Source organism: Anopheles coluzzii, chromosome 2 (assembly GCF_943734685.1).
Source record: "Anopheles coluzzii chromosome 2, AcolN3, whole genome shotgun sequence".
Taxonomy (NCBI): Eukaryota; Metazoa; Arthropoda; class Insecta; order Diptera; family Culicidae; genus Anopheles; species Anopheles coluzzii.
The window spans coordinates 48,286,349-48,312,927 of NC_064670.1; the positions used below are offsets into that span (position 1 = coordinate 48,286,349).

General features: G+C 45.4%; 1 protein-coding gene across 8 annotated transcripts in view; it reads right to left on the minus strand.

Annotated features, from left to right (window-relative positions):
* Positions 1-26,579, minus strand: part of LOC120961114 (neurexin-1) — an 87,545-nt gene that overhangs the window by 8,418 nt on the left and 52,548 nt on the right. For 4 of the 8 annotated variants that reach the window (XM_049605326.1, XM_049605329.1, XM_049605325.1 and 1 more), the window contains exons 8-21: positions 25,603-25,763; positions 25,270-25,296; positions 21,641-21,799; positions 21,400-21,552; positions 16,345-16,452; positions 15,891-16,275; positions 15,352-15,728; positions 15,092-15,212; positions 4,943-5,090; positions 4,106-4,863; positions 3,865-4,043; positions 2,775-2,946; positions 2,460-2,692; positions 141-477 (exon numbers count right to left, since the gene is read on the minus strand). In XM_049605326.1, coding sequence (XP_049461283.1) covers positions 141-477; positions 2,460-2,692; positions 2,775-2,946; positions 3,865-4,043; positions 4,106-4,863; positions 4,943-5,090; positions 15,092-15,212; positions 15,352-15,728; positions 15,891-16,275; positions 16,345-16,452; positions 21,400-21,552; positions 21,641-21,799; positions 25,270-25,296; positions 25,603-25,763 — 3,318 coding nt within the window. The remainder of the gene's footprint in view (positions 1-140; positions 478-2,459; positions 2,693-2,774; positions 2,947-3,864; positions 4,044-4,105; positions 4,864-4,942; positions 5,091-15,091; positions 15,213-15,351; positions 15,729-15,890; positions 16,276-16,344; positions 16,453-21,399; positions 21,553-21,640; positions 21,800-25,269; positions 25,297-25,602; positions 25,764-26,579) is intronic. The other 4 variants (XM_049605332.1, XM_049605330.1, XM_040384789.2 and 1 more) reach the window with 4 other exon arrangements.

The following is a 26,579-nucleotide window of genomic DNA, read 5'->3' on the forward strand; positions in this document are numbered from 1 at the left end:
ATCTCTACTTCAGAAATTATGTTTGACCGCCTGAAAATAACTCTACTCTAATGCTCAATACCTGATTTTGATGATACAGTACAAGAGCAATCGAAGTCGCTATAATGTAAACAATATCAATGAGCATTTCTAATACCTACCAGAGCTTCTTGCAGTGGAAGTTGTGAACACCTCCGTCACCTCGCCGCTGCCGGATCCATGCAGACAGTCCTCGTCATCGCACAGTTTCTCGCCTGCCTTACCCCTTGCTCGCCCGCTGGCTCCATCCTTGCCGCCACCGGAGGACGTGGTGGCCGTTTGCTTGGTCGGCGGCACGTACACCGGTGTGATCAGATCATCGCCGGATCCATTCTCGAACGGGGGCGTACATTCGTCCTCATCGTCACCGCGGCAACCGGAGCCGGCTCCGCTGAAGATCAGATCGTCCATCACTCCTGGGTAGCCGCTGGCCGGGGTCTTGAAATGATCGGAAGAGTTCTTCAGTTTAATTCTTACGGTCAGCTCACGCCCTCTGCAGAAGCGTGGTGCATGGATTAGCGATGGAGCAAATGGGAGCGCGGGATGTGCGCAATCTGTATGACACGGTGCATGTGTTGGTGTAGCTGTATGTGTATTGTGTACACGTGTGTTTGTGTTTGTATGTGGATTTGTGCATGATGGATAACGGCTAATAGGTGCTAGTGGGATTGCGATTACTGTGCGTACTAAAAGGAAGCCACTAATGAAAACGGACGGCATTAGCTACGTGCTAGAGCGGTAATAAGGTAATAGTATAGAACATATGGTATATGAATGACGGTCGGGCGGAATGGGAAGCGGCGTGGGACGAATCAATGAACCCGCAGAGGTTCAAGGATCGAAACGAACTGTAATGTGACGAACTGTTTTGTGTTCTCTGTAAAACTGTTACTGCGGCAATGTATGTCGTTTCATTAATGTTGCGTGTGTGTTTTGTGTACTTGAGTTTGCGAATGCCTGTGTGCGTCTGCGTTTGTATGCGTTTGATCGGAAGGATCAGAGTCCCGAGGTGAGATCGGGATGGAAAGAAAAACACACGAACGGACACGGGGTTGGGGTAATGATCGATGGGACGTGGACATATTTCGATTGCAGCTGGTTGAATAAATTATAAAAAGAAAAACAATCGTGCAGAGCGTTGCAACCGATTCGGGCGTTCTCTGCACTCTTTGCTTTCGTTTGGCATTTGGCAAATTGTTTAGCTATTCTTTATCTCTGTTTGGGAACGGATACTATTGCTTGGTGCTCCTGTGTTGAAGTAGAAGGAAAGGATACAGTTGAGTAAACAGTTCTCAATTGTGGTTTGCAGTTTTTGCATTTTTTTGTTGTTTATATAACATAATAACATCGGGAGGTTATAGAACAAAAACCAAACAACCGTTAGTTGGGGCGGGAGAGTGGGCGCATAAAAATAAAGAAAGCAATCGGGTTGTAAATCAAACAACAACAGATTAACTCGATATCAACGAAACAGATGTTAGAACAGAAGCAACGTAAGGCCTTGGCAGTATTATTGTATGCGGTGTAGCGATGTTCTTTTTTAAATGATTCACAAATAAATCCCGTTTTTTCGTTCGTTTTCTTTCTCTATAAATTGTACAGCTAGAGACAGTATCGAGCTTCTCGGATTGTAGATTGAACAATATAGGAAAACGAATTGTGCGAATGTGCGGACGATGTACACGACACTGCTAAAACAAACACGATACATGGAATAAGTTGTGCGGCATTTAGTCAAACTTAGAGGTGCGTTTCGTAAATCAATGAAAGTGAAATACGACTAATGGAGATGTACAAACAATAAAAAGAAGTACCAATTTACATAACGTTGTTCGCTGTCGTTTTTGATACAAAAAGTAAACGAGCTGCACAGCGAACCGTGAAAAACGTGACGAAAACAAATATTTAATCTCTGTTTAGTTATGCTCTTTTTATCCTTGTCCACAGAGAACAATGCAAATACAGCTCGTTACAGCGCAATATATATTAACTAACGAACGCAATAAAGCACTACGTGTGCATTGCGATGCAAGTATGCGGTGCACAAAATCAATAGCATTTGATCCTTATCAATACCAATTGGCCAAACTGAGCAAGCAAGAGTATATGGTATCATTTTGTAGCACACTTTCATCGCAACGTAAACGTTCATGAACAATACTTGAGTAATGTTTTGTACACAAACAAACAAACAAACAAAACAAAATCAACCACAAACCAACGGGCATATAAAAAACAGGCACCAACGCAACGGAACAACGAAACTTCAAACAAACAAACGTAAAACGGCGCATCGGTTTAACCACAGGACAAACAGAATAAAACGTATAGAGAGAGATAATCAAAGAGATAAATATAGAGATACAGAAAGATAAAAAGAGAGAGAGAGAGAAAGAGCGGCTTTCGAGATAGAAAATTGCTTTTCGTTTAAAAATTCTAACCTGCTGCATTCTTTGGTCATTTCTATCTAAAACGCCAGTTACCAATTGTACATCGCCCCGAACGTTGATGTGCGGATCGCGCTCCGCGGCCAGATCGAGCACGCGCAGCCGATTGACGGACAGGCCGGCGATCACACCGCTGAAGGGTCTCTCGATACGCGAACGTCCGTTGCGTGCGATCTTGCCACCGACCTGTATGTTGGCCATCGATGTAAACACGGTCGACTGGTGGCCTGCGGGTCGAAAGGGTGGAAAAAAGAAAATGATCAGAACGGACCGTTCAGGGGGGGATTCCTTGCACGATTGCATCAATACCGATCGATGACACCGTCTGGACGTTGTAGTCGTCGATCTGCAGCGTAGCGTTCGCTCCAGTGCGCGTGAACCGTACGATATGGTAGTTGTTGTCGTTCACTTTGACTGCTACCTCACCGAGTGGTAGGTCCTGGGTGCCCACGTTGTACACGGTAAACACATTTCCTTCCACCTGACGGAAAAGAGCAAACGTATTATGAGTGAAATGGTTATTATTTTTGTAAAAATGTTTCATGAAAAGAGAGCAAAGCGATAATTAGGACAAGAGTAGTGTTGTTTGAAAAGATGTATGTACTTTACATCTATTGTTATAAACCTTAATGACGTATTTGATCTAGAGTGGTATGCAGATAGGCAAACACACGCTTGCAATTGCCATAAGCTTATGTATGGTTCGAATTAATCATCTTGTGTGCTGATAACGAACAATCTTGATGTTATGATCTGTGTTTTGTCGTGTCCCTCTTGGAACATGGAAATGGTTGTTAGGAAATGTTAGATTTTGATTCTACTCGTAATTTGCGTATCTGTGCAGAATTATACTCTCTCTCTCTCTTGTTCATCGATAGAGCACGTCGATGTGATATGGCCCGGTCAACAATCGTTCTCCAGGATGTTTCATGCTCGAACACTCCAAAGATGGTCCGAAGGATGCGTCTTTCAAACACGCCCAGAGCGTTTGCATCCTCTGCTCAGATAGTCCAGAATACGTGTCCGTAGAGGACCACCGGGCGAATCAATGTGCGATATACCACACATTTCGTGCGGTCTCGAAATCTTCTGGATCTCAGCAGTCGGTGAAGTCCATAGATTCCCTTGGACAATGCGTCTCTGAATTTCGCTGCTGAATTTGCGCAAAACTCTTTTATTAACACGAGACTATCGTCGTCAACTAATACAATCCTTCTCAAATGGTCTGAGTTTTTGGCAAGCAGGTACTTTGTCTTCGTCGCATTGATTCTCAATCCAATTCCTGCCTCTTCGCGTTTGAGTCGAACCTAAACGTATACTATGAGCTATCAATTGTGTTACAATCGCATTGCTTGACACAATTAAACTAAAGCTGCTAAAAACGGGCATTGAAACTTACGATTTCCATCTCGATGTAGTCCTGTGTCGTCGAGCTTTCGATGCGCAACAGCACTGCGTCCGACTTGGTGGTCACGAAACCGAGCGCAATGCTGTCCTCCTCCGTGTCAGGCTGGCGTCCCGGTGGGAAATTGTACTGGATGAGGCCCTTATTGTTTCCGAACTCGTACGATATTGATTCTGTAAATAAATGAAAATTGGATTTGCAATTGCTTCCATTCACAATGTCTCAAGAACCCTACCATCGTAGCATGTAGGCCCGGTGAAGGAAGTCATATCACATTCACACGCGTACGCGTTCCACTGTTGCACGCAGACGCCCCGATTGGCGCAGGCATTCTGGCTGCACTTGGTCGGTCCCTCGCAACCGGAAACCACCAGCGAGCTCGGCACAACGGCGTCCTCTGTCAGGCTGGGTGACGTGTCGGCAAGATCTACCGACGCGATGCATCCCTCGAAGCCGGATCGAGACGCAATGCTGGAGGGCAGTCGCGAGTACATATCCTTGAACACGCCCCCGACGTACAGGATGCCTTCCAGCTCGAGATGCATATTGTTGCCGCTGGCCGTGTAGATCTCGATCGATTCATCCACCGCAAGGGTGTGTGTTTTGGGCCCGGGTCGCCGGATGCTCACCGAATGCCACCGGTTGTCGTTCATGTGGATGCGGGCCTTGTCGCGCAGCGTGATCGGCCCATCGCCCATGTCGAACACGTAGTGGATGTGCCCGTTCACCAGCTCGACCGCCACAAAGTCGGACCGTTTGCCACCGTTGTAGAAGAGCAGACCGTTCGGCTCGAGCGTTTTGAAGCGGAAATCGACAAACACGGAAGAGTATGCCTTCAGGATCGGTAGCCCGACGTACGAATGCTTCGAGCGGAACGTTGCCGGCAGGTACGGTGACCCGGGTGGTGAATTTACAAACCGTGCGGTCAGCTTGAACGTAGTCGTGGGCAGAGAGGAAAGCTCTGGGCCGAGTGATTTCACCAGATCGATGTATCTGCAAGTAAGTAGGTGGGTGGAAAACACGATCTCGATCATCAACGGCATCCGATCGGTCCACCAACGCAGCAACTTACCGATGCCCGTTGTACACGAATCCTTGCAGCTGGCCCACGAAGTTAGGCATTGCCGCCGTCATCTGGATCTCTTCCTCCGCATGAAACAGCCCACCGAGGTGTATCGATTTGACTTCCAGCGTGCTGTGTCGGCCGAGGATCGCTTCAGCTAAGGGTGCGAGCAGCAAAGTACAAACCATCCAGCACACGGATGCGGGAATGAGAAAGAAAAAAATCGAAGCGAAATGTTCCAGTAAAATAGCGCCCACTTGGTCCGCTTGGCAGCCTGCTCCGAGGGGAGGGAGAACGAAGATAGCTAAGTAATTGTTGCCCTCCCCTGGAACTACGTAACATATCCAAAAAAGTGACCAACAGGAAGGCAGGGTGGAATGTAGGCTTAGGACAGTGAAGGGGTGGTGGGCGGAGGGGGAGCTTGTAAGGCGTTCTAGTGGTAACATATACGTATATATATATAGTTGTATAGAAATAGAAATGCATTCAAAAATCAAAGTAACCGCTATATAACCTAAAACATTGTAATCGCGCGCAGGCAGGGTGGTTTGAATGATGCAAAATGGGGTATGAAAAGGGGAGCGGGGACAATGGGAGATTTTGCATTTTGCTGGCTAAGACAAGTTCCAACACGATGAACGTCATATAGTATAGTGTGTCCCTAAGGGAAAGCGAAACGGAGCGTTCTCAGTTCCTAGCTATTGCGTCTATTCTAATGCGTTCTAAGGTTATTGAATGCAAGAAATGATCACGTAACGAAATGATAAGCAAAGGGCGACCGACGACGCATGCTGTTGGGATGGTTTCGTGGTTGGGAGGTAAGATTCAGTATCCGCACAAAACATGCTATGGGAAGGACTCTTTTAATGTCGAGGTGGGATAAAAAATAAAAAAGGGTAAACGAAAATTGCTAAATTGCTGCTAAAAGTATAGCCAAACAAAGTGTTCTTGTGCGGAAAATTAAGGAGTAAAACTAAAAAAAAGGAGTAAAACAAAACAACAAATGCTTTTATTTGTGAAAAAATCCATAAATCATGCTAATAATCGATATTAAAGCTAACATTACACATTGAACTGCGCTACAGTTGCTACCATCAAACCAAGCATGAAGAATGAATTGGTGTCGACGGATCGAAAATACGTGACAAAAAGAACTTTCAATAACACGAGGTTGTGCACGATCAATCGCATTGATGATTTGGGTTTCGATTCGAACGGTCAGTTGCATATCACGCAGAGTGCCCGTGTTGCCAGTGTATGAAACTGTTGCTGTTGCACTTTTCTTTACGACTAATACTTGCTAGTGCCGATACCAACACACACGGTTCGCAAAAATAAAACAAAACAAGCGCGACCGGTTACGAGGGAATGATGATCGGCACGTAGATGGTTGGTGAGCCGAACGGTGAAGGTGCTATGGGATGGGAAGGTGCAGTCTAGTGTATGAGGTGACGCGCAGTTAGAGAGGTCAGATGTGTCCTTTTCATGTGCCAACGGTGCCAACAGAGCAGACAGTACGGAAACATACGCATGATATGCAATACATTTGCGTTGTGGTGTGGAACAAGGTACCAAAACAGAAGGAGCAAGCCCGTGTATATGTGTGTGCGTGTGACTGATTGATCTACGAAACAAAAGCATCATAAGTAAAATCTATCAAATCGTACTGTATACGCCGAGAGAAGCGACTAATCCCTGTGCCCTGTAGCGGAAAGAACAGGACGGCGTATATGGATAGAAAGTTAGACAGAGAGGGGAGTAAACCAGGCTAAGGTGCGCTTGAAGACGAAGGAAAAATGTGTCGATAAGCACGAAGGTGCGCAAACACACGCAAACGTGGGAAAAGGACCAAATGGCAGGATGGGGAAGGGAGGATGTGTTGCAAAACGGTGTGCGCTGTGGTGTGCGGTTGGGTTGCAAAGGCTAGTTCAAAAACCAAAGAGTACAAAAAAAAACCCGATAGACACGATAGACAAATCGGCAAGGTACAATACAGTGTTGTGTTCGATTTCGATATTGCATCGTTACAGGGTTTCACACTTTATCTCAAGACCGCGGGACCCCTTCCCGAATCTGTCTTAGCCAAAGCCAAGATTGCGGTATGATGCTTGAAATCGTTGATGATACCTGAAAACGTTGATGATACCTGAATTCATCGGATGCAATGCTGAATCTGCGGCACATTTCTCGAAACACACTGGTCCGCGCCGAGGACATGCGGTCGAATATTTTTTACACGGATAACCTTTGTGTACATCAGTCTATTAGAAACACTCAATTATCCTTTTCGTTTTTTTTACCAAAAAAAGACAATTTAATAAAATGAATGAATGCATATTTGTTTAATTAAAATATTTACAAGTGTTAAGAAAGTAGTTTGAACTATTTAAATCATCTTTTTTGGTAAAAACACGAAAAAATAATTCACTGTTTTCAGTACACTGATGTACACAAAGGTTATCCGTGTAAAAAAATATTCGACCGCATGTCCTCGGCGCGGACCAGTGTGTTTCGAGAAATGTGCCGCAGATTCAGCATTGCATCCGATGAATTCAGGTATCATCAACGTTTTCAAGCATCATACCGCAGTCTTGGCTTTGACTAAGACAGATTCGGGAAGGGGTCCCGCGGTCTTGAGATAAAGTGTGAAACCCTGTATTGTTTCTATTTTTATACGGCCGGTTGCATACATTTAGGCGCACGTGCAGCACGAATCGAACAAATAGCGCACAACACGGCAGCCTTTTAACGGGGTATTTTACCAAAAGGAAATACACCGACACAGACACACACACACACACACACTTATACAGACAGGTACATTGAACAGAAAACAAAAAAGGGAAACTAAATTGCAAAGTGCATCGATTGAGCGTCAAATTCGGATCTGGTTGGAGCGCATTCGTTTTGCGAACTGGAATGCATGTGTTTCGTTTTACATACACACACACACATACACACTCCGGCCAGGCAAAGCAAAGGGGTGCGAAGGGTGTGAAGGGTTTTTTTTGACGAGCATTAGTGTCAGTCGGTGGTCATCCGCAGATCGCTACGTGTGCGCAGATTAAGTGCTTCGGCACGCTAGAGCATGAACTAGGAGGCAGGATAACCGAAATAACAAAATGAGTAACAACGGACTAATTGAAAATGGGAATCCGAAATGAAACAAAAGAAGAAAAAAAGGAAACGAATGAAATTGAACAACAATGATAAAAACTATGAATCAAAGAGAACGCATCGTATGATATGCAACAGAAAAAGAAAATAAATGGTGCAATAACACAGGTCAGCCGGTTCAAGCCGATTACAAAAAGTGAGGTTGACTGGTGATTGCCATTCTGTATCTGAAAGGTGCACTTTCATTCAAGTTGAAGTGATGTGTGTGTGGGTGTGTGTTGAAAGGAATTGTTTGGTGGTGTTTGTTTTGTGGCGGGTTATGTAATCCTGTATTGTGTGGTGCTTGTTTGTGATTGGTGCAGTTTCTTTTCTAAGTACATTGGAGAAAATAAGTTATCATTTTACGAGGATTCGTTTTACTTGCTCTGTAGGAATACAATCAAATCTATCATTTACTTTGAACATTGTGTAAAACATACTAAATCTATGAGATATTTTGAAAGTTTGTTGTGATAAGGAATTTTCGTGAAACATGCATTGCAAAAAGTATACCTTATACCGTATTCGATGGTCTCATTACAGGCGACAGTCAAGAACAATTTGGTTTCGTGTGAAACAATAAATTTTTTATGCAAGCTTCACCGTTCAGTGGAGAACGGCAAGCACTCGACTAATGATGTTGGTGCAAGGGAAATGGAACAAATTTTGTAAACTGTGCTGCAAAGCTTGCGCCCAAGCACGCAACCGTCCCACTTATAAAGGGGCGATAGGGAGTAATTCAAGGAAAAATGTGAATGAGGCAAAACCTTGGTAGCGAACACGGGCTCGTTACTGGTCCCGAAGGTTACTACTACGCCTGAAGGTTGTCTGTGCCGTGCCAATAATTGGTCATTCATACCGCAAACATTGGTGCCACGGCAGGAATGACCTTAAAACAACAGGATAGAAAGGGGTCAACCCTTTGTACCATTCCACGCTGGAATTTACGTGCTCTAGGAAGGAAGGTCAATATTTACTTTCAATGCTTTGTTATTAAATGTATTTTGTTCTGATTAAATAATGTCCTGTTTGAGCTTAACTACTGTCAAAGTTGTAGAATTTGAATATTCATGAATAAGACCTGATCACTTTTTTAAGGAAACTTGGAATTTTGAGATATTTAAACCTCGTACATTACTGAAAAGGAATATATTTTGTTGAGCTTCACCCAAGTTTTCTGTGAAAAGTTTGATGTGCTCTGGCTACGCTACCTAACTACAAATAATAGTAAATGGAATACGGGATATAGAGTATAATACTTGAAATGCATTGGTTTGCTGTTGCTGGTGCCAAAACATGGTTCAAATAGAATATTTAAGGATGATAAACATATTGAAGAAAGCAAAAATGTAATTAATGTTTTATCAATCGCCCTGAGTGCGCTTGTTGCTGGGGTGGACATTTTGCAAATACAATCATGTGTGCGACATTCCGAGAAAAAGTTCAAGTCAACAAAGGAAAAAGCAAACTGAGAGAGCAAGAGAAGGAAGAGTGTTAAAGAATGTGCCCTTACACAAACCGTTTGCTGTTATCTAAAGGTCGTTCGAGGGTAAAAGGCAATTGAGGAGTTATGGTGGGTGTTTGTGCGTGTGCTTTGTGGTTGGAGCATAACGTGAACGGTGGCAATTTGTTGCTTTATAACGAACGTGTGAAGGGTAATGCAATACATATTGGTGATAAAGGGTTATCAGAGAGCTAGTCATAATAATAGTAATTATCATCGCCGTTAGTAGCCAGCAATAGACAACCGATAAAGAAAGGAAATAAAGACCAGAAATACTAACACAAACCAACGAAAGTAACTAGTTAATAAGGAAACGGAAAAAGTTTGGTGCACATAAAATAGCGCCCTGACGTTCGATTAATTTTGAACGCGCCGCGTACGTTTGCGTCGTTTACCGGAATTGAACAAAAATGAAAAGACACGACCCGTGCTCGAATATATGTATTTACACGGCATGTCCGTCGAGCTGTTTGGTTTGAATGTTTAGCTTTACGCAAACAACAAAACTTCCAATGCTGCAAACCAGCTTCATACATTGCTCCTTTTTGATGCCAATTTTTGTAGGGTTTTGTTGTTGTTGTTTTAATCTTATCCAATACAACAAATACACACACACACGCAGTCGATGGGTTGTGTTGTTATTTTGCTGTTGTTGAGCGAGCTTTATCACACCTAGGCGTTAGTGTGTTTTGATAACCAAGTAGGATAAATGTATCGAATATCAAAACCCTGCAGCATGAAATACCAGTACTTTAGTGAATGAATGCATTGTGATGGGTTTTAGGTGGCAGTGGGATGGATCGTGTCATTTGGAAGAGGGAGTATGCAAAAAAGGGCTCAAACCATGGGGCGAAACGAAACGCTGTGACGAGTAGAGAAAAGGGCAAAATGGGTTGAAAAGTTGATGTCACAAATTGAACCTGAACCAAAACTGTTCGATTGCACTGTCCACGCTCAATCGATAGTAATTTTCCATCTACGTCATACCGGTAGACGTGTTAGACATTCAGCTTGATTGCTCGAACCCGATTGGTCAGCGGGGAGGAAATGGTTACTACAAATGAAAATTGGATTGGATTACGCTAGCTGTTATTGAAAAAACTATAATAGCAACGGTTGCAATTTTCAGCGGCCAAGGGATGACAATTGAAAATATGCTCGAGTGTGCGTATAATCACATGTCATTGTCCTTGTCGTGTTGCTATGGGTAGATTATTTATTGCATAATGTACAGCAAAAAGAGACAGAGAACGTAAAAAAACAACTCACGATCTCATTTCTCCCTCCTATCCTCCTGTTCTCTCCACATTTCAGTGTTTCAAGTGTACGACAACAAGACCAATCGCAATGAATCAATTTTCAGCTTAATGATGAACGATCGATCCACCAATTCATACGTACACACGCATGCATGGAGGAGTGACTATCTGCTCGGAATACAATTCCGGTACGCGTCTCCGCTAGCGATAAATCAAGCAGAGTATCCAACCAGCGCCGTTCTCCCGGCGCACTCTGTCACGGAGCTTGTCTGTGTGTGTTAATTGCACAACAAATGTACCGACATAATGGGCAATTATTTTTGGTGTTATTTTTTATCGGACCTGTGTTCCGCCGCAGCAAAGCAAAAACTCCTCCAAGCGGATGGTATCGGTGAATCATAATTGCTGCAGATCATTCGATTACTCCCAAGGAAGAGGTTTCGAATTTAATTTATCGTCGCCATCGGCTTAGCTATGAGCTTAAACGACCATGCGTCTCCATCGATAAGGCGAATTTATTCGAAAACTTACATTACTTCCAGAAATATGTGCTTTGTGTTCGAAAACATCCACGCAATTTTAATTAATAACAAAATTTATCAACTTTTTACTGAAAACTTTTATATTTTACAGATTAGGTTAAAGTTAAACCATTATAGTTATTGAATTATTTGTGGCTATCCCATTCTGATTGTATTACACACATCACTTGAAATTTATCCCCGCCCGTGGAAGTTCAATTCATTGCACAAATGTAGTCATACATGCCGTCATACATTTTATTAAATTCGATGCCATCCCAGGGAAAGCATACACAAAATACAGCAACTTCCGCTCGTGACGGTGCGTTACCACATTTCCTTGTGTCATTGCGGTATGTATGCAGCCGGAGTGCATCTGCGCACATGCGAACCGGGGCTCACATTATGTGGATGGCGATTCGGCAAACCACAGCCCAGCGTAGCCCGTGTTACATGATTATCTGCGCTGCGCTGTAATGGGGCAAGAAGATGGGCGCAGCGAGGCGCATTACTATGCATTCATGCGGCACAATGGGCAGGAGCAAATGGTAATGTGTGCTCAGCTCCCCGTCCACCTCGGGCAGCTGAGTTTCACACTATCTGCAATTGAAATCGAAGATAATGGAGATCACGATAAGCGCATGGTGCGCACTGGAAATCGTGTCACGTGCAGGCGGACTCTTCTGACCTTTCCCAATGTTCTCTCTTTCTCTCTCTGTCTGATCCTTCCTGGTATCTCGCTGGCAGTGATTTGTAGAGCATGCTTTTTGCAGGGTCGATGAATGTGCAACGCAACTAACCACTCACCTCACCGGTTCGGTTTGTCACCTGGGACCATTGGGTTAGGTGCTTGAATCACGTCACTTTAGCCCGCAATCAACAGCACGGCACGGGGGAGCATAAAATCTGGCTGTCGCCCGTAAACTGTGCGGCAAATGGGCCTGACATTTAATTGAATCGCCGATGGATGGATGCAAACCGACATGTTTTAATTAGTGACAATTGCCGTCGAGGAAGTAGACGATGTGAATGGGCCACCAACTCCTCGCGCTAATCATCCGAGGTTAATTGATGCACTCAGTTTCACTTTCCGGCCTGGCTGTGTAATGTTATTACGAGCTAAAACTGGCCATTTCTTCGAATGTTCGTTCTGATTGGCTGTTGTTTTGCGGGTAGGCGAACAACCCCCATCCTTTTCGCCAGCAGGATGCGAAATTAAGCGAATGAAAGAGCAATTAAGATGGTAAAGTAACGTGTTACTTCGCTTCTTAAGCTCAAAATCCTAACCGATCCTTAGCTCAAATCTGGGTGACATCCCCCGATGCTAAGCATAAATGTACCGCTCCGCCAGCCACCGGAAGGGAAGAAAACTATTTTTATAGCTTCAATAAAGCCACCCAAAAACACCGCCGGAACAGGTCAAACGATTTAATTAATTTTAACGTCACCTAGAATGCTATGCGTTCGGCGAGCTAGCTGTCTGCTCCGGTTGCCAGCACCGCAAGGTATTGCAAGGCGTGCTAAACTTTGCCTGGGCGGTGTGAAAGGACGGGTGGCTAACCGGAGCCAACAAGGTATTATGTAAGTTATGTGCTATGTTTGGTATTTTGGCAAAAGGGCCGCTAGATTGTTGCTGCCTGTTCTCAACAAATAGGTCGGTTCCGGATGTTGCATATTATACAGCAGCAGGGCAAAACGTCCAGCACCGGTTAGCCTGCTGTAGCGCGAGGCATCATGGTTGTGTCCCGCGTTGGATGTTTTGATTAAGAAAATTCTCAAGCTTCATTGCATTTTCTTCGAATGAGAAAATCGATGCGGTTTATTCGTAAAGTATCGAACCGTAAAGTTGGCGGCCCAACTCCAATGCGGCTCACCGTCTGGAATCGCGAGTTGAAGGGAAAGTATGCTAAAGTCGAGTAAAAAAAAAAGAAAAAGAAAAAAGCGATACCACACAAAGTAGCACACAAACAGGGCACGTTGACGCTGCTACGATTCGTGTCGGCATATTGTGTGCTAGGATTAATCTCTTCCCCACTCGCGTTCCTAACGGAAAGAGTTCGTCTCGCAGCGACTAGCGAGATGTCTGCCCTTAAGCACATTTTAATGATGCCCAACCGGGTCGCGAGGGAAATAAGGATACCGAAGGTGGGCGGTGTTTTACAGTGTTGCTTCTTGCACCCACGATGGCACGGGAAAATGGCCGGCAGCGTTGGCGGGTCAAAGAGTAGTGCACTCCCACCGATTTTGAACGTCAACGATGGGGGAAGAGAAAAAAAAAACATACGCCGTTATTGTTGCTGTTTTGAGGCGGAAAAATAAAACCATCAAAAAGCAATTTTCCTGCTAATTTCGCTTTATAAGATTATGTTTGATTATTTTGTGTATGTGTGTGAGTGAGTGTTTTTCCTTCATTCGTAATTCCTACAACTGCCTTGTGGACAAGTTATGGTAAGGTTGTCCATACACGTTAAGCGATGTATTAGTCGTGTGACTATGTTTTGGGAATAGCTTACAGTTGGTTCGACTGAGGAGTTGAATTAGAAATCTATCATCTATTTAACTCCAGTTGTATGGGTAACATTTAGTAAGTCAAACAGAAAGCAGCACTTGCTGAAATTGACATTGACTTATCAGAACCAGGCTTTTTTCATGGTTGTAATCTATAACCTGCGTTAGAGGCCCAGTGAAATTGAACGTGAAATTTTGGAATTTTCTGCTATATTTCAATAAATTTCTATCAAAATTTGGCTTATTGTACACCAAAAAAGGATATTCAATTCCTTTAAAAATTGAGAAGGAGGAAGGAATCTTTAAGATATCCTAAAGACGAACGCGTTTTGGCTATCCCAAGACGACCATCATTGGTCGACCATCATCAAACTTGGTTCTCACTCAATAGCCATACGTAGGTCGTACTTTTTGTTCATATTTCGAATCAATGTAAACCAATTGTAAACCAGTAACCAGTAATCCAATTCCAATCTTTCGTAACCAATTGTCCGATAGCGCTTCAATGTCTCAATAATTAGAAGAAATGAAAGCAAGATGAAGGATATGAATGAGAAGACAAACTAATGAAATCATTATTCCATGAATTCCAACGTGTGAAGGCGCAGCAGGGAAATGGATGAATGAGCGTGACTCAACCGATGCCAATTGGATCGTCCGAGGGGGAACGTGGTAGATGGTTGATGGTATATGTCTTGGTCGTTCTGGTCGTTGTCTTTTCTTTTGGTTGATTTCGTACCACCAGACGCAAGCTGGTTTGAGTCATGCAATTACAAGGGTGGCAAATTGTACAAGCCTTGTCACACGTGAACCTGCTGTTATTGTTGTTGATGATGTTGTTGGAAGTAGGTGGTGGGAGGTGTGTTGGTGGCAGTAGGATGAATGAAACCGGTTCGGAGAGCTGATAGGGCGGGGATGGCTGGATGGCGTTAATACACGTAACACGGCGTATTAGCGTACGGGTTACAGTTAGTTTTTTAGATACGTCCTGCTAGCTGCTACAACAATTGGTCGTTGCTTCTCGTTCGTTAAAATCTCGTTTGACTTTTTGACTGCTTTGGCTTTGGGTTCATCGGATCGTTCGAATATGGGTAGCAAAAACATGGAACTTTTCGCAATACAGTTTTCGATTCGTCTCAATTCAAGAAAGAGAAACGACACGTCACGACACGTAATAGGGCAAAAAAGTAATGGTGCTGTTGATACATACATAACATACCCCTGACGGGCTGTGTCCCGTCAACTTGCAGCCGCAGATTGGACGCACGGCGAGAGAATCTCACCGTGTGCCAGTTGTTGTCGTTAAGCACGGTCAGACCAGCGAGTAAGTTCTGTGAAGTAGACGGGATGCGTAAAAGAGCGAAAGGGAGAGAAAACCGGGCAGTGTGCCCAAGCGAGGTTAGCGTAGTGTTACGAAAATCAGTGACGATTTTTGGGAAGTGTATGATCAGTGAGGGTCACAAAGAGCACCTTTTCGCGATCTCCTAGTCGCACATTAGCCCGAACACGGCCAGCTACCAGTCCGATCTCTAGCCGATCGGACGAGCTGGACTCGGCGCTGGTAAGCAGCAGCAAACCTGCGGGTCGCGATGTCTTGAAGCGTATGACCAGCTCCTCCGTCTGGGTGCGGCTACCCTGTGTGCCCCCGATCCATACGGCCATATGTTGCGATCCGTTGAAGGCGAGCGTTGCCGACTCGCGACCACACGTCGGTCCGGTGAAAAGGGTGGCCGAGCAGTCGCAGAGCGGACGGTTCCATCCCTCGGTACACTGGCCACCGTTCTGGCATGGTGAAACCTGTCCACCGCACTGATTAGCTATCACGTGACAGGACGGTTTGATGGCAGCTGTGGGGAAAATGGATAGGGATGAGGGTAATGATTTATCTCTATGCATGCTCTTAGAATATAGCTCATATTTTTCGAAAATGATTAAATTGTTGTCTTAGACGCTGCACAGAGCGTACTTAGCTGGATCATATAAGCATAAACACACACACACACACTTACCTGAGTCCTGCTGCCGTGCGATGTGCGCTATATCCACTGGTTTGCTCGAAAGCGTTAGGTCGCGCAAACAGCCGACAAAACCCTGGCGCAGTGTCGCCGTCCAGATCGCCGGTGGAATGTAGATCTCGGCGTACGGTGGCCCAATGCCGCCAATATACATCGGACTGTCCAGCTGCATCTGGGACGCTTCGCCCGGCGTCCGGAACTCATTCCACTGCCCGTCAACGCCGACCTTGCCGTCGCGGCCATTGCGACGCAGTGACAGCTCGTGCCAGACGCCGTCATCCACGCGACGTCGCGACGCACGCACCTTGACCGCTCCCGATCCGAGATCCATATGGATGTAGATGTGCCCGTTCAGCAGCTCGACCGCGAAGAAGTTACTCTGCCATCGGAAAGGTAACAATGAATACACACACACACACGGCCACACGCAGTCATTGCTTCAACCTACCTTCGGGGCCCGGGTCATTGTGTTGAGGATTATTAATCCGTTTGGCTCGTTTGTGCGAAATTTAAATGACAGCACGCCCTGCTTGGACGCATCCCACGGTGGCAGTAGCTGGTGTGCGTGGATAGATAAGGTGAGATACAAATTAGATTTGTACACAACAGTTGGAGCTGCACAGCGGCGTGGGGCGTGCTGCCGCGGGATTCGCTCGGACGCCAAATAACAACCTTCCCAGTCCAGGCGGGTAAGCTGATATGCTGTCGCAGCGATGGGACGGGCAGAAACCGCAAAGATCACTGCCGACCGCGGGCAGGGCAATTGCCGAGATACAGCGCACAGAGTAATTAAATTTAAATATAATGAAGTGTATCTTCCCGACATCACCAGCCAGGGCCGGTTCGAACCGAAGGCATGACACCTCATCGGGCTTATTTTGGAACGGTGGTAGTGTTGGGAGGGACGTTGCGAAGCGCTGAGTACCGTAATTAATAACAACTGTCCCAGCGCTCCATTTCTTCTCGCCCACCAAGCGAGCGGACACCGGTCTCGAGGAGCTTCATTTTCCCGCAGGCATTTTCGGGAGCAGATTAAATGAACCCATCCCCCGGCCGGCGCTGTCTCGCTCGCCGGGCCCAAACCAGTGCTTTGGTAAGCAGTGATCCGTAAAGATGAAGCGACCGCGACGAGCGAAACGGAGAGAAACGCAACAACCGAAAGCCACGGGAAAACTTTTCGCCAACCCCAATTGTTTGGTGCGGTGCTAGGCGCTCCCCGGAGGGCATTGTTTCTGTTTTGAAGGAATGAGCGAATGAAACCCCCGATTGTAACCGATTTAATGGCTATTACGTGAAGCGAGTGCGGCCCATTTTGTACGCCGGGATGAGTCGCGGCAAAAAGGATCGCCAATGAACGGAACAACACAAAATAGCATAACGACCTCAATGTCTTTTCATCGACGTGTTTCATCTACTGTGGAGCGTTCATTAGCGAATTGTGTGTATGTGTGTGCAATTTTTTGTGGTATCTGTTTGTGTCCGTGGTCAAATTGTGAACCATAAAAGCCGGCCTAGTGATCGGTTGAGCGTATTTGAAATTCAAATTCCCTGGGGAAAACTTTCCTTTTCCAGTTCTCTCGCCTGTTTACCCAGTCACATACCCCCTTTTCTTACGGATACAGTGTGTGTGTGTGTTACGGGAGTGAATTCCGCTCAGGGTTGTTTGAATGCCGGTGTATGGGCGCGCTGGCATACACCTTTTCGGGGCATTGTTAAAAGTCCCTGTTTGAGTACCAGAGCTCTGGGCCAACTCTGGCGGTAGTGGTTGCGTTTTTCACGAACGCTTAATTATTCATTTTTAATAAAAGTTTCCCAGTGGACCGCGTATCCCCCCGCAATGAACACACACACGCTGGTGGTGGGAAAGTGGTGACTGGTTACTCGGTGTGAGATGTGTTTGAGGGGCCCCGGTAAGCGTTAAACAAGTTTAAAGCAACTCTACCCTAAAACTGCTCGCAAAGGTGATCGAAATAGATGCATTTTTATTGCAAAACTACGACCAGTTCGGGTTAGAAAGTTACAAAAACGGTGGCGAAAGTTGTTTCCCCGCACACGCACACACACTAACTTCACGGCTCCTTGACGTCGCTTTACATAGTTTGCCCATTAGCGGGCTTAAATGACATTATGCAGCGGACTTGCACCAGCAGACTGGACCGGAAATCAGCCGCAGTGAAGTAAAAATGGTGCCATCCGGACAGGGAAAGAAAAGGCAACGAATATCGCCCCTCCCCCCACCTCTTCACAGCTCTAGCCCGAGATTACTTCCGTCGCGGTCGACCGCGCATGGCCGGGGATGAAAGTTGCCCGGGTGCCGGTTCCGGCTGCGGTTGTTGCAGGGTCTGCGCACCGAAGCTACGCATTCACACACACACACACTTACACGGACACACATATAGCACAGTTGTTGTGGGAAGCACAATGGAGAGCGCCAGAGACGGATAATTTATTTATTTATTAAAATGTACAACCAGCAATTAGCATGAATTATGGACCATGCTTCCCTCCATTTTCTGTCGCGGTCATGTTTGTGTCACTCGTGCGTCTTAAGCCTGGGGTGGGGTCTTCTTTACCTCAAAACGTGGGTCAGTTGGCTAGCGAAGCCACAGAAAGAATGAGAATAACGCCGTGCCCCTTGTCATGCATGGTGATGGTTGACAACGCGCCAAATCCGACGACGCGCGTAGATCGAGCGCGAGATTGGTTACGCTTGACCTGGCCGACGTAATCAATGGTAGATTTTTGGGGAAGTGAAGCCAAACAGCAAAAGGGCTTCCATATTAAATTTGCTATGTCGCTGTAGACGTATCGGTACGCATTGAGAGAAAGTTTCCTACAGGCACCCGCTCAAAGATAACATGCTGTCGGTTGCGAACCATTCACGATTCGTCGTAGCCCCTCAATAACTGCGAATGCGTTCATTACGACTGAAACCGGAAATTAGTTTGCAGTAAAGTTTTGCTTTTCATACTATCAGTCGATCATGGATCATCACGGCTGGACGGGCAGAGGGCTCGAGCGTTGATGTAGCGTCGTTTGAAGCGACGGTCTTCATAAGGCAGCAGCGGCATGAGCGGTCGAAGCTTTCGCTGCGGTTTGCTTTTGATCCCTCTGATGGGCTGCGGTTTTCACCACGCAAACATTGCAGTACAGCATCGTGCGAGCTTTGTCTTTGGGCGGAGTTACAGTGTCGTCCATTTCCTTACCAGGACTTTTAATAGGATTTCTAGCTTTTCTCCAGCCGCTTGTGTTGGGAAAACGAGACGGAACCGCTCTCGAAAGAGTTTGTGTGGTATTGCTTTCTTGCCTGTTTGCTGAAGTGTTCCTTACCGCAGGGACAGTAAAACAGTGCGGCCGCCGCCCCCTGGAGCTAGAATCGCATTGTACGGGTGAGATCGGATTTGAGGTCAACGGGTGGGTTTTTGGGCTAGTGGTCACGGTGGGCGATCCCGGGGCGATTTCAGCATTATTAAATCGAGCTCCCACCGCTTGTTGAAGCTGTTCGTTTTATTTGTGCCACATTATTAGAAGTTATGCGACGCTTATTATAACCTATCTTATATTTTCCTCGTTTTTATCACTGCAAGATTTGTGCAATATCTAGCAGCTAAAACGGGAGGCTGTTAGCTTGTCAATTTAATCTCTCTAGCGAGTAGCAACAAAAATTAGGAGTCCTTGCAATTGCACATGTTCGGGACATATTCAGCTATCTATTTATGCTCTCAATTCAACCAAAATCTCCTCGTAAAATATGTCCGTTGTGTAGTTTGTTTTTCGGTGTTCGCTTCTATGTTGGTATGTTTTATGCCCATCGCGTCAGCACGTGGAAGATTTAATAAAGAACTCCAAAAAATCACAATCAAGCTCACTCATTCTACACTGTCACCACACGTGACGGATTCTGGTTGCTTTTTCGGAGTTCCCACTTTCATCCAAGTCTGCGCCAAATGACGTGTGTGTTTGTGTGGAAACTTTTCTCCCCTTGCTGGTGTTTCCCTACCTCCATTCTTTTACTAACCAAGTGCCTGTTAGCTTCTGATCTCGGCAGATTGGCAGCAACAGCAGGAACACACCAAGAGCAGTAGTTTGTCTGGTCTCGGTCAACAACATCACCGCCCATCACGGACAACGATATACTTCTACCGGTTTTTCGGGAGCTTTTCTTTGCATGTGCGATACATTGTTTGGTTCGCTACTGGTTCTTTCCCCTTCTCCGTTGAGGACGCTGGTCTGAGGAAGTTGGTGCACTGGATAGAGGATTCAGCTTGACATCCACTCGAGCGACAACGAAAGACAAATGAGTGTGTTGTGTGGCTTTTAACCAGCTTTCGGGTTCTACCTGGAGCAGCCTGGTAAAGATGGTCCCTGGCATGATTTATCAAAAGCAAAGACGGGCTGCAGTTTATGAGACGACGGGTGGGACGTAAGCATTTCCGCAATTTACTGCCCGAAACTACACTTGCCTTCAGGAGACCGAAATTTGAACCGCCAAGCGGTCGCACGCGATGTGCCGACGCTAGTGAGCGTGTGATGCGAGCGTTGCTAAGATAAGTTGCCCGGAGTTGGAGATGAAGTTTAAATGGAGTGCAATTTTCCGGTTTAACGAAATAAGATACAGCGGATGTTGAAATTGACATTTCTACTAATCATACTACACTGCTGTTTGGAGTTTGCGAATTTGCATGAATGCAATGCACCAAACCACAAGTGATGTGGATGGAGGTATTGTTTGTCACGCAATCACCCACCGTTGGTGGATAGTTTTATCTACACATAAGTGTTTTTGCGGTGGTAATAGAAACTGTACAATTTATTTCCGTTAAAGCCATTGAGAGAGCACATTTTAAACCACATTAAAATGCACATCCCTGTGGGGAGGGTGGGTGCGTCGTGCTTTAAAGATGAAGCGATTGAAATTAATGCCCCCAACGTGCTTAAAGTTTTGCTCATACACTCTCTCTCACACACACACACACACACATACACACACACACACACACTGAGGCAACAAGAGCAACTTGTTCGAGGAAATTTCATAGTTCCGTCACCGCATAAAATCTACATAGGAAGAAAAGGTTACGACCACCACGCGCGCTAGTTGAACGTGCGAACTGTTTTTCGCCCAAAAGCTCCATTCCGAGAAGGGTAAAGTTGCTGCCGCGGAAATGTTGTGTTCCGCGAAGGCAAAGTTTCTCCCGCTCCCCATCCGTCCGCTTTAGTCTGCCCATCGCTAGCGAGCAGAGCCGTGTGTATGTAGTGTAGCATAATGCAAGATGGCGTAACGCGTTCAAATAAAACCGAACCAGAAAGAGAATCGTTCAAAGTTAATCAACCGGATGCAGCAAAAAAACATGACTTTGCTGGCACTTTATACCCTAGAGGCACCTAAAGCTTGTGTGGGTCCTTGGTTTGTTCTCGTGCTGCGTTTCGGTTTGAAACAATTCACCCCCGACTTTAGACTTTAATACTACAAGTAAAATTGTGTGAAAGTGCCGACACTTACCAGATACGATTCTCGCGTGGTGAATGTAACCGGATCCTGCGGGTCCCCAGATGGACACGTATAATCCACGCGTCCGGCAACCTGTATCAGCTTCGATCCGGTGCGCGCCAGATCGATCAGATTCAACCGCAGCGTATCGGCAGAAAATTCCACCTGCGAAAACGGGAAAGAAACATATCACGTGGTGAGACGAAACGAAACATGAGATGGAGTTATGTGCTTTTGCGGTAGAACACCTTACCTTACGCAGACAGCCGACGAAATTGTTGTGCACACGGGCTCCCAGAAGGGCCCGAGGATTAACTGCACCACCCACGTACACGCGGGACGACGAAAGCATCGTGAACTTGCCGGCAATGTGCGAATGGTCCGTGTACACATCGTCCACAACGGCGACCAGCTGCTCGGGACCGGGACGAATAATTATACGATGGTACGAGGGGAAACAGAAAGACAGATGGGTTAGATCTGTTGTAGCTATTAGTGTGTGTGTATATGTTGGTGTGTGGGTGTTTGTATCGCCAATTGCGTTTTTCCCATCTAGCCGGGGGATTAAGGGGGCTATAATCTTAAGATGAATTATCGCTCCTGCCGAAACAAACCCGGCCAAAGCAACAACAAACAAAAAATTCTTTCCGGTCGGAAATTTCTCGAAGTGTTTTCTCGAGCTCTGCTCGCCTTGCCGGATTCAATTTCCTACCTAGGCATTACGTTTTGGCTACACAAATGAATTGAATAAACAGTAGCAGCAAGTTTTAAGCAAATTTTAGCATCCCATTCTCGCAGTATTCCTCTGCACCCTTGGGCGATGGGGTGCTGTGTGCCCTGGCTGATAACGATACCGGTGTATCCCGGTTTACCATAAACAAAACTACAAAGTAGGTGAAAACCAGGGAAGAAATAACCTTTTCGGTTCTTCTGCTACTCTATCTCAGAACAGTTCAGTTTTTGCTTCCGGTAAAACAAATAAAGTTCGCTCTGCAACCTCGTCCTAGACTTCAACGCCCGGAAGATATGCTTGTACAAAAGAGAACTTTGCTGCACGGAACCGTCTCTAGTTGTAACGATAATCGAAGCTAGAGCGAAGGGGAGATAAGGGGATGGATGGGGACTGGTAGTGACAATGCCAAACAGCTCCGACCGGACTTGTTTGTGGACTTCTGTTTTCAGGGCGCTACCTTTCGTGGCGGTTTGTGTTTTTATTATCTCACCTCTTGCCATTCTGGCATTCCTGGCATTTGGTTGGATTAAAGCAAAGTAAAGTCTTGAAACCAACTCCCGGCCGGTATGTTCTGCATCTAATTTTGTACAATTTTGTTGGCAAAAACTAACAACCTAGGATAGGTTACAGGATATAAAACTTACGCAAAAAGTAAAGGTTAAGATAAACCACGCTGTATTTAGAGAAACAAACCCAACGGAGATCTGTTGAGGTGTATAAGTTAGCAGGCAATAAACGCTCTACCAAAAAGCAAACCTTTAGCAGCGGACTTACTGAATGGACCAGGCGAATGGTTTTATGCAAAGCTCCCAGACATTTTCATTAATTTGCGTTTTAAGCACAGCATATGGCCAGTATGCGCGTTCTTATTAATGATTACAAGTCGGTGATGTTTTTTTTGTATGTAGCACCAGACACCATTCTTAAACGTCGATTACCCGGTTAATACAACCACCGAGGTAACGAAGCGAGGCAAGAGACAGTAGCAACAAAAAAGAGCACTCTCATTAATTTCCATTGAGAGCGTGTGTTGCTTTTGTTCATGGCGGCACACACGGATACTGATGATTAGGCCGGTAGGCGCGTTCTACAGCCCGGAAAGCCTTAAGAAAAGGTGCACGGTAACAAAACAAGTAATCGCCGAGTACAATTTCCGGCCGAAGCAAACTGGGGGAAGAAGAATGCCATGCCAGTTCATATCACATGTCATGCTAGACACCCGTACGAACATCACCAGAATATCATCTTCTTAACGATCATTATCCAAGAAATTAGGAAAGTGGTTACATACAGGGCAGCCGTCGTTTACAGAGACTGGTTCTATTCCGGCTAGTGGGGCCGAGTTTCCGGGCCTCCACACCGCCATACCGATTGGCTTCACCTGCTGAGCTTCGCATTTCAAAGCATTCAGGCGGAAAAACTCTCGCCCTCGATCTTTTGTGTGAAAAAAAAACTCCTAGCAAGTGTATGTGTGCGTTCTTTTATCTTCTTCCTCCACGGCATCTTCTTGCTTCGGCATTCCCCATTGTTGCACGGAGTCTTGCCCTTTGTTGCGCGTCCGAATTGAAGAGTGCGGTCCGGAGAGAGGTTGCGGTCCGAGGAATGTATCGTCCTTAAGGCAACAAAAGAAACAATTCATCTTTGAATCGTCTGTACCGTGCACTGTGACGTGTGCGGAAGTCACGGTGGTGCTGTCCGGCATACGGCGTACCCTCACAAGCAACACAATTCTCACTTTGCGCCTTGGTGAAGTGGCTAGGTTGTGGAGTGTGAGAGGGCAAGATTAAAAGAAGTGCGCTGGGAAAATTAAGCATAGAAGTACCTTAAAAATGTTCTACATCATAGAAGTACAAAGCAAAGTCTTGTCTACACACAACAACAAAAAATCTGACTTGGAGCGCTTCGCCCACCCTGGAACGTTCCGATTTCCGGTCGGTAAAATGCTCACTCTCACGTAAGCTGCAAAAATGAAAAGTCGTTTCGGTTCGTGAACCTAGAAAAAAAAACCTAAAACAACATAAAAGAAAGTCCACAAAAAATTGTTCGGAACGCATACTACGTGGCTTTTAATTCTTTCCTGGCTGATCTTAGAGGGTAGGTATAACAAGTGTTTGTATGTGTGTATGTGTGGATGGGCTGAGTGTTGTTCTCGCTCTGCTTGCGGGTCACAAGAAGTGTGATGGGCCTATTGTTCCGGTGGATCAAGAGTCTTCGTAGAACCGTCGTGGGATACCGTCTTGGATGAGGATGTGTACAACGTGTGTTGTGATTCCATTGTTAACACTTTCTCCTTCGGTTGGAAACGAAACGAAAGATATGTACTAGCTGTCCGAATGGTGGGCGAAATGTTTCAGACTTTAATGTATCGTTTCTTTGTTCTTCTTTTTTCATGTAAGTTTGCTGGAAAATACCTTTTTTACGGTCTGTTGATAAAAATAAAGGTTTAGGATAAAAGGGTTCAAACAACCAAACGGCCAAGGCTGTGGAGTCGACCTTTGAAGTCAATGCTCTGCACTTTGTGCAGTTGGAAGCGCAACACGGTATGAGGGGGCAATAATATCAATAGCCTCACAGAATTAACTACAGTTAAGAATGTTTTTTTTGTTGTTGCCCCAGCTGGTCGCAATATTTACAAAACCTAGAAAAGTATTTCTATTCTTATATCCACGTTTAGTGCGCTCCTGAATAGTAATCTACACATTAAAGGAAACAATTGATAATGTTATACAGAATAAGCGTAATAGAAAGCGAAACAAACATGTAAACGTAAATCGTATGATCAGAGCGTCGTTACCGATACAACCGTCGTGTGAAATGTTAGATTTCTTCATCGCCACAAAAGCGGAAAAACGACTAGAGATTGCTTCTTTCGTACGCATATTCTAGCGAAAGCTAGCGGTATATGTTTCCCAACCCCGGACCGAAATCAGATCAACATCATTGAATCGAACCGAACAGTCGCGTAAGCGAAAGCAAGCTCTTTCCAGTCAAGATGAGAAAGCGGAAAATGGGATTGGAATAGATTTGAAATTGATACTGAATTAGCTCGGCTCGAGCGCGTACTCAAGGCGAAGGTCTGTTGTGTGGTGGGTGCCGTTACTGTGGTGCGAAGTGGGATTTTTCCTTCGACCTGGGTCGATTACACTTACCCGACAGAAGCTCGTTATCGATGAGATCTGCACACGGCCGGCGGGCGGCGATGGTCAGCAGTGTGCATGAAATGGACGGTAAACAGAAAAGAGGAAAAGTTTCCCAGTACCGGGGACAGTTAGAATATACTCTTGGGAAAGAACACAGTTGAAAATGGGCTGCCACAGGTAACTATTCGCCGGCTCAACCGTTTGGTTCGCTAACCATTTTTCAGTTTAGCTGTGTGTGGCGCAAAGGCTACGATGTGGGCTATTACGAAGCTAGAGAGAGACGGCCTGCCCTAGCCCTATAAGCAGACAACCCCTGAAACCCTTCGCCCTTGTCCAACTTACCTCTTGGATTCGCCGATGAACCGTAACTTTGTGCCATTGATGGTCGTCGAAGCGTACGCGGGATGGTTTGATGTGCATTTCTTGCTTCCCGTTCGATAGGCCCATGGTCAGCGAAACACCACCGTCACGCAGAGCCAGATTCAGATAATCAGTTCCGTGACCTTTTTTGTCCGCACGTTGATGAGCGCGTTTCGCAGCATGGAAGAAACAAAGCGATAAAAATACTTGCGTTAATGTCAGGTCATGTAAAAGGTTGGTGTAGTAGGGGTTTTGTGGGCGGTTAAATTTGTAACTAAATAAATAAACACATGAAATTATGCATACACAGCCAATAATTATTAACCTTTTCATTGCATTTCTCATTTACCTCCTGAAAGAATAGTGAATAACTTTACTTTACGAAATTGAAAGGCTCACAACATCCTAACTATACCGCCAACAAAACGAACATTGTACTGCAAATGGAAAGAAGCGAAAACAGCGCTAAATGTTGCTTTATTAATGATTTACAACTTCGCTCCGTTAATGAACTCCTCTGAACGGTCTGTTCTTTCATCGCTTTACACGAATCGTGTGCGATGCAAAGCAATGTACTTTTAGTACGCCAACCATTCCCTATGCACTCGTGTTCAGGTAAGGGTTTGGGCATAATTTTCACTCTCCTTTCTACTCTGTAATGGTTATAAATGCTTGACTTTTTGCGTCGTCTTAACATTTTTCACATAGTGCTCCATGGGGTTGTACCAAATCATGCAAGACCGAACCACTAACGACCACAACATCTCCCCCTTGCCAGCACAGTGTTTTTGTAAGTTGTATGATGAGAATTATTACTAAAAAACTGCTTTCCAGTGGCATGCATAATAATAATGATATTGTGTCTACGAGCCGATGGCCCATGGCGATGGACGCAGCAGAATGTTGACCATGGCGTGGTAAGATCGAAACGAACGATGATTGCAGGCTTGGAAAAAATG